General features: G+C 35.3%; 1 protein-coding gene across 3 annotated transcripts; it reads right to left on the bottom strand.

The window, feature by feature from the left end:
• Positions 1-2,123: 2,123 nt before the first annotated feature.
• Positions 2,124-8,508, bottom strand: LOC107783704 (mitochondrial carrier protein CoAc1). 3 transcript variants are annotated; one of them, XM_016604729.2, is made up of 8 exons: positions 8,184-8,508; positions 7,729-7,960; positions 6,967-7,052; positions 6,671-6,890; positions 5,766-5,892; positions 4,503-4,687; positions 3,709-3,837; positions 2,124-2,524 (listed from the first exon to the last, which is right to left on the bottom strand). In XM_016604729.2, the coding sequence occupies exons 2-8, from the start codon at positions 7,930-7,932 to the stop codon at positions 2,423-2,425; spliced, it is 1,053 nt and encodes a 350-aa protein (XP_016460215.1). In that variant the 5' UTR covers positions 7,933-7,960; positions 8,184-8,508; the 3' UTR covers positions 2,124-2,422. The 3 variants fall into 3 exon arrangements, with proteins under 3 accessions (XP_016460215.1, XP_016460207.1, XP_016460221.1); XM_016604721.2 differs by having other exon boundaries at positions 7,729-8,507; XM_016604735.2 differs by having other exon boundaries at positions 6,683-6,890; positions 7,729-8,505.
• Between the last annotated feature and the right edge of the window lie 381 nt (positions 8,509-8,889).

Raw genomic sequence — 8,889 nt, 5'->3', positions numbered from 1 at the left:
AGTTCATTCAATTAGCAGTACAACCAAAAGAAAGCGAAACATACCTTTGAAATTGAAATTGTATCGAGCTCGGAACACTGGAACAGGACAACAGCGTCTTCGAGACTTCGACACTTCGTTTGCCCGGAATTTGTGAGGAGTGAGGAATCGAATCGATTCTAAGCAGTAAGCAGACGAGAATCGTCTACTCGCAGACTGATAAGTGATAAAGTGATATCCTAGACTCGCAGAGTCTCAGTCGTCCAGTCGTCCAACTCCATTCTCGTTTTCTTCTTCTCGATGATATCTCCACTTCTCCAGTCGAAGCGTGAACTCTGAGTCTGAAGGCAGTAAGCAACTAAGCATTAACGAAGCCCTAAATCCTAATGAGTAATGAGTAATGTAATGTGTACTGTGTAGTGGCTTCAGGCTTGGTTAATCTGACTTGGGTAATTCTACCGGGCTTGGGTTGGGAGTTAAGAGGCTTGAGGGAGCTGGGCCTGGGTGTGAGTGGACTGTGGGGATGCATGGGCTGGCCGCATGGGCCTATAATTGGGCTTAGTAGTATGAATTTTCAGTATTTCGGTTTACCAAAATTGTAGAATTATAAAACCGAAAACATGAAATACCGAAATACCGAAAATTCATAACCGAATTAGACCGAAAAACCGAAAAAACCGAAACCAAAATAACAAATTAATTTGGTTCGGTTCGGAATTCGGTTTTTCGGATTTTATGCCCACCCCTATCTATAGCTGAAGTTTTTGTGTTGTAACTAGAGCTGAAGTTTTTGTCTTTATAACTCGGGAATCCCACTATCAAGATGTTCTAGTTTTTGATAACTCACCCAAATTTTATGTAATCGGGATCCAATTCAGAGTGTTAAAAGGAAGGTGGTAATTGATGCTTTTCGATTGATCAATCCGCAAAACCATGATGCCAAGGCAGACAACGTCAAATCTGGGGCGTCTGAACAAGCCAGTAAAATTATTTATTTTTTAAGTTTTTTGCCGAAGATATTATTTTTTTCTGAATATATGACATCCTAAAGAAAAGAGAAAAGAAAAAGAAGAACAAACTCCATGTGCACGGGAAAGAATGAATTTGAAACTTACTGTTAAAGGCTGGAGTAGAAATATTCACGGTATCAAGTAAATTTCCAGCAATGGATGACGGAGTTGTGTTTCCAGACAATGAGGAAACTAGTTTTTAATGTTATAATAATCCAAATGGAAGTACTTAGTATATTTGCTTTAGCTTCATTAATCAAAGAGAGCAATGTTGAAGTCATCGTTGTAGAAGAAGAAAAAAGAAAATGAAGGAGGAGAAAGGGAGCTGAAATTGTTTAAAAAGTGAGTACAAATTAAAAGTTTTTTAAAAAATGGGTATATGTTAAATGGGGAGCAATTTTTACACTTATTCTTTGTCATGGATTCATGGTAATGATAGTCCAAAAAACAAAAGAAGAAAAATTACAGAGTACCTATAATAAACAAGACTAATGTCAAATTTGATTTGATTCTTTCTATTCCTTATTTACCGTTTGATTCAACGCCATAAGGAAAGTATATATAAGCTATCTGAAGTTTCTATGTTACGTTTTATATATTACTTAATTACTATATTTATCTTATAGCTCTATAAGGTAAATCTTTAATTAATATTTGATTTTTAATATTAGAATTTCTTACCTAGTAGTTCAAATAAGGTAATTATTTAATATGCAAGATTTTTAGCTGATTTTAAAGTCTTAATAAATATTAGAATAATTAAATGACTATTTTGCCTAATGTGAAATTAAATTTTAAAGTGCAAAAAAGGCAAACGACATTTCGCTAAGGGCCTTTGTGCTTTTAATATAATATAGATATAAATAGATATATTTTAACAGGGTTTATAATTGTATTCTTAAATTTGAAGAGATGATCTAGCTCAAATATCACTCTAGAAACTAGTCAAATTGACCATAGGACGCCTAAAGGAAGGAGTGGACTGAGGAGTAAAAGGTAAATGCAAATAATCGATTCGTTAACGTTGCAAAAGATTTGCTTTTTGGTTAGAAATTTAGCCCCTCAAATATTCTTCTCTGGGTTGTCTTTTTCGTATATAGCACAGAGGATTATGAAACAACATGATTCGGAGTATAATATGTCAAACAATGTCAATGTATAATAGGACTAGACTGTGCAGATATCATACTTCTACATCAGGAATTAAATTGAACTGGTTAGAAGGAAGAGACACGACTAGTAAAGTGATGTCTTTAAGTAAATTTTCTGTAGGTAAGATGGCGTGCGATAGACCAAATAGCCTGACCATCTCTGGACCCGCACATAGCTAGAACTTTGTGCACCGGTCGCCCTTTTTGTTTTGCATTGGTAATCAAGACTATCAAATCTTTTATGCAGAATTATGTGAGTTGCTGTCACCATTTGGGGTGCATTTATGCAGCAGCTATGGATTTTGATTTCTGCCGGGGAGGAATATGAAGGCATGCCTTCATTGTGTCATACGCTGTGAAGCCAATTGCCACTGAAGGAACAATCTGCCAACAGAACAAAAGAGACAATGAGTTGCTGAAGAAATCTAGCAACAAAAATATGGTACATCACTAACTAATATAAAACAGTGGATCCAATCCATATTTGGAATGATAATTAGCACTATATTCTTTGTCAAATGCTAACACATGATTCCTCTATTTGCTAAAAAGTAAAACACCTATAAATACAATAAGAACAAATTAGATTTTAAAAAGGTAGGAATTTGGGTCGTGTTAGGAAGTGCATAAGTGTGACTTCTCTCCAGAACATATAGCAGAAAAAGCTACTCCTAGACATATTTTTTGTGGTCTGAAGGCGGATTAAGGTAATTCAGAATACGAGGACGGCAAAAGGAAAGGTGATGAAAACTGGTAAATTAAGGAAAAAGGAAGGAGACGAGGATAGTTTTTCTTTTGGAGAGTGGCGAAATGACAGGGATAATTAATTTATTAAGTCATCCAGAAGCGATAATTTTTTCAAAGACTCGTTAAATGTGATATTTTAGATAAAACAAATCGCATATCTCCTTCTATAGTCTTTGAGATCAAGTATAAATGGCTGACTGACTTTGTTTTTTCCAAACGACCTGGATATTTATCCTGTATATTGTATAAATGAACAAAATGATACCACACAATTAGCAATGGTAATTTGGGAATTCTACAAAGTTATTCACAAGCTTATTTTGTTTCTGAACCCCAGTGAATTGACCTGAAAGGCAACAGCCTTATGGTTGTAGGGTGATTTGCATCATGCCTTGATTCAATCAACAAAGTATTAAAGCTAAAAATAGTTAGCAAAATTAAGAGATACTTTGTCTATTTTTCCCTATCAGAAATGTCACTTTTATTATCAACTTTATGATATCCTTTCAGTGAACGTTCAATAAGTACTTCTCAAAGCACTGAAGTCGGACAAGCTTTGTTTTCAATCACAGGATAATTGCTTTTGCTTTGTCGGACATTCACATTTATCTTTTTTCATTTCTGCAGTTAAGCAGCATTCAAGGTCCAAAAAGTATTTCCACTAAAGTTTAACCCAAATCCCAAATGAAGTGTGTGCCAAAATGTGAATTATGGGCAAGATATATTAGCATTCAAAATAGGGTAAACTAGAAATTCTTTAAAGAACAAGTTAAAGATTGTAGTTATAGTGGAAAAGGCTACTACAGAAACGAACTTATTACCTTCATATAATTAACACTGAGACCTGCAAATAATTGTCTCCAACCTTGATTACGAACAATGTAAGAAAGGCCATCAAGTGTGTTCTTATATCTGGCTCTCCCCTGCATTGAAGGTTGCAGATTCTCTACCTGAAGAAAGGACATTTTTTTTAGTTTATTGATTCATATGCTATGTCACATGCTCAAAAGTCAAGTGTGTAAAAAAAAAAAAACTTAATTACGTTTACGTGTGGCAGTGACAGTGCACAATATTGACTTAATCACTCAATTCCATTTTAAGTGAAATTATTTTCTTTTTAGTCAGTTCCAACTTCCAAGAAGAATGGCCTTTATACATTTAAAAACAATTTAACTTTTAACTTTCCATTTTACCCTTACTGGCATGATTTTATAGCCACACAAATGTCAAAGCATGTATAAGACTTACGAGTTCCAAAAATCTTTCTTTCTTTCTTAAACTCTGTGCCTAGTCAGATAAGTTCATATAATGGAAGGGAGTATATTTTAGTGAGGCTGCCACTTGGGGTTTAGTACAAATGAACACAGGTTAATCACTCAAATAGCCATGGATTCCAGAAGCACAGATGATGCACAGAGTTACTAGTTACTCTCCCGTGGATATAGAATGGACATGAATTCAAAGTACAAGAAGCTTTTTGAGGGCATAAGGTCTGACAGACCAGAACTAATCTGCCCAACACTGGTCTAAATACAGGCAGTCATTCAATCAACAGAAGATGTATAGGGGTTACATTGAGCTATATTGCCATATCAGAGTGAGTAATGGGTGATACCTGCATCTGCCTCCTAACCACGTCCAACGGATATGTAAATGTCTGACCCAATAAACCAGCAATAGCTCCACAAGAGAGACGCATCAAAATGGAGGTTTGTTGCTCTTCAGGAACATGCCTCTTTAACTCCTCGTAAACGTAAAACTTCAATCCAGCATAAGGAAGAATACCAATAAGGGTGGGCCCTAATAAGAATATAAATTGAGTCATTTTGTGCATCACTGATATACATAAAGAATTAAAACCATAAACCATGAATGCATGTACAGCCATGGACATCAAGCCACAAAAAGTTGTAAAAGTTAGGGAGGCTCGACAGCTTTTAGAAATGAGAGATATTAATTTACACCTTCACAAAAAAGAACAATTAAATTTACTCTTTTACAGAGATTGTCTTATTTCCTTTTTAGGGTTGTTTTCAAAGTATGTCCATTTTCCTAGTTGAAAACTTTTTTACCTCACTTTTCTATTTTCTTTACCCAGGATCCTCTTGTATTGTTATAAAATCCCAAATTCATCAAACTATAATCTTCATCTCTACTTCTGTCCATCTCTTCAAGCTATTACAAAATTTCACCTTATACCCAACCAAACCAAAATATCGCAGAGGAGGATTAAACAAGTGACATGAAAAACACGTTCCATCAGTTTCAGTGATTTTTCAGCATCGCAGTAAAGATTAAAAAAAAATAAAAAATACTATACGTAAACAACATAAAACCTAAAATTAGTATGAAACCCTCCTCATCCTTTTTGATTGAGGAAGTAATTTCAAGGGGTTTACACATTATGATATTCAATAAATTTTATTTATAGCAAAAGCAATTCCAACATTGTCTTAGTTTTGCATTCCGGAAGAAAAGAACTACATATAAAAAAGGAATTAGGAGGAAGTGCCAAAAAGTGGTTGCATGAGTTCCCAAAATAAAATAATGAAAGAACAAAAAGATGACAAGACGCTCCACTTGTGGGATTTTACTTGGTTGTTGTTGTTGTTGTAAAAAGATAACAAGACCAAAAGAATGACCAATTCTGGTATCAAATTCAAGTTCAACTTTAATATGCAATCTAAAACGTGGTGCTTATGGTTATTTGCCATGGTCTTCACGTTGATGAAGTTCACATCTTATATCTACAATACAGCAAAACATGCTTCATGACCTAGGTCCTTCATGTTTTAAAAGGCTTATGACCCAGTTAATTGCAGATAAGTCAATTAGGGAGTACAAGTTCATTATTCAATATGAACCAATAAATACTTACCTACACCTCGATAAAGACCACGGAGTCCTCCCTCCTTGTAGACAGCCTCTAGGACATTTTTAATACCACTATATTGAGGATGAGTTGGTCTAATGCCATTCCCCAAATTTCCTTTTGTGTCCTTGACCTAAAAGAAGATAAAGGAAGCGGATAAACATGAGATGATAGCCGTGAAAATAGATCAAGTATGCCAACACCCAAAAGGGTAAAATTTTATATCTGTTTTATCAAGTGGACCTACATGAGGCTGAGAGTAAGAGAATATAGAACCATCCGCTAAGATCCTTAGTACAAAGTAATTTTTCGAAGGTAACTCTGGCATATATTTTTTTTGATAAGGTAAAAGTTTTATTGATAAAAATACCAAGACGCCAGGTAACTCTGGCATATATAAGATACCACAGAATAGCCAAATTGGAGGACACAATCAGTGTGATTCTTTTTAACCTGATTCTTGAATCAGTCAAAATGATAGTTTCCCAATGTGCGCTCTTTGTCTCAAGACAAGCTTAAGCAGCAACCTGATACCCAGGATGCAATTTTTACTGATTGATGTAGCAGGATAGATTTCTAAATGATTCACACAAAGGACGTCACATGCCATATTAGCTAGGAAAGAGACCGGACACTTTTTTTCTCATCAATGGTGGAGTAGCTTTGTGTGTGTTTGGGGGGGGGGGGAGATGAAGTCAAAAAATCAGATACAGCTTTCATCCTACTAAAGCAAAGCAATCTATAAGTGCTTCCAATCAGATCAATTTCCAACTTTGCCAGATGGTGTTAATGAAAAAACTTCAACAGGAAAGGCGCAGAATATGCACAAAGCTAGCTATTGCAAAACAGTAAAACTACCAGATGCAATCAGATATTCACCAAGAAAAGGAAGAAAATCAAATGTATTTTACCAAATTAAGCACCTGATAAGCCAGTTTGGTACGAGCCAAATCAAGGGGATATGTACATAAAACTGCAGTTCCTCCAGACGCTGAGCCAGCTAAAAGATCTACTACAGGTCCTGTTCCTAAGGGAGAGTAATTACTCAATATCCACCCTCGATATCGCTCATAAGTCATGTAATGAAGTGCAGCATATGGTACAATTCGAAGAACACTTGCTCCATTTCCTCTGCAATACATGGCGTCATGAATAAAAAAAAACTTCGACAATAAACTCTAGTTTTTAAGATAAAATATACACTTACTTGTAAAATCCAATAACACCTTCATGCTTCAGAAGCTTCTTTAGAGATTGATAAACTCCAAGGGAATGAAATCCTTCAGTTCTTGTCTATAAAAATCAAGGAGAAGAGTGAGGGGGAGGAAGTTAGGATTGTCATAATGATCTAAAAGGGAATCAAAGGCATCAAATCACCAGATTAAGTCGCCACATGCAGAATGGAAAAAAAGAACACACAATGAGCAGCTGGCAGGTGCATTCAGGTGGAAACACAAGAAGCTCAACTAAGGATAGAAAACAAACCGGAGAAGTTGATGAAACATAGATTGCAATTCAAAAAACAAACAAAACTAACGACATAGAGAAACTGCAAATAAAAACTCTCCTTAGAACATTCATGGTAGTAGACTAGTAGAGTGGGTGTTGTAACTGCTTTTCATTCATCCAATTCCAACTGACCCCTCTACCTTCACAAGGTATGGGGTAAGGTCTGCTTACACACTACCCTGACCCTACTTGTGGGATTACACTGGGTTTGTTGTTGTTGCAATTCCAACTAACCCCTGATCAATCTCAACTTGTATAAATTATTAGATAAATACTCCAAGCAGACTACTTTCTCTCGGAATTAAATGCATAGAGCCTAGAGAACATCAAAAGAAAATGCCTAAGAAGCATAATATACAATGAAACAAAAGCCATTCAGTTTGTATAAACCATTATAAATTGGCACAAATAAGTGATCAGATTAAAACATGGGAAGCTAGTAGAACATCTCTATGTTCACCTGTAAAAGTATTTTGACACGTTCCAAAGGAGCAACAGCAGTTTTAGCAAACGCACCAGCAGCACCTCCAGCAATAAGCTCCTTCACATATATAGGCAAACCATCAAAAACTGAAACCTCTCTATGAGCCGAAGAAGAAGAAGAACCATCAACAAGCCCTGCCACGTTTCTGGACAAAGTAGACCCTTGTGAAGATGAACCCATCTTTCAAAGTTACAATCTTTTTTAGAGCCTACAAATCAAAACAACTTATACTATCCACCCTGTAGATTATAAAACTGCTTATCCCACCTATCTCTTGGGATACAAAAAGGCAAAACTTTTTGCTCAATCAATGGCCTGAGAACACAACAACGTATGTTCACAAGCCTCCTATCTTTTTCTTCACCAATTACAAGTATCATCAAACAGATGCAACAGTTATTTGAAACAAAAAGGCTAAACAAGATCCAAACCTCAAATACTTCTTTCAATCAAAACAACCCCATTGGTCTATATCTTGCCCACATGAAATTGCATCAATCAAATCAAACAAACCTCCAAGGAATTAATCTGTGACCAATAACAAACCCAGATCGATAAAATTGAAGACAACCAATGAAATCAATAATACCCCTTTTTTATATAAGCGATGTCCAAATGGATTTGGGTTTCCTCAGAAGATTCTTTTTTTTTTCTTTTCCCGGAGAATCTTGAAGGTAACGTTTTGAATTGACTTGTACCAAGATTTGTTGCCTCCCTATTTCTAGGAAGGCTGTGAATGGGCACGGGAATTTTGGGGAGGGGTCAAAGTCGGTATCCATTCATGCAAATAACGTGCCTGAGTTGGGCCCAACTAAAACCTATGACTTCCTCACAATAACAAAAGGTATACTGCTATAATTACGTATTTTTTAAAAGATTAAATTTATATACATGAACATGTAATTTTTTTTATACATTATTACTATTTTTTAAATTTATTATAATAAATTATTTAGTTTATTTTCTGAATTACGGTATTAAACTTGTTATAAACAATTACTTTATTATAAACGAATACCTGTTCTAGTTGGCCATCCTAATATGATGATACAAAAAATAACGGGAGAAATTTAAAAATAGCCAGATTTACAACTGGTCATTCAAAAATAGCTCAGTTTCAAAAGTAATCGAAATTTA

The sequence above is a fragment of the Nicotiana tabacum genome, chromosome 1, assembly GCF_000715075.1.
Source record: "Nicotiana tabacum cultivar K326 chromosome 1, ASM71507v2, whole genome shotgun sequence".
NCBI classification, from domain to species: domain Eukaryota; kingdom Viridiplantae; phylum Streptophyta; class Magnoliopsida; order Solanales; family Solanaceae; genus Nicotiana; species Nicotiana tabacum.
The sequence above is the reverse complement of the archived record's forward strand: the minus strand, read 5'-3'. Positions and strand labels throughout refer to the sequence as shown.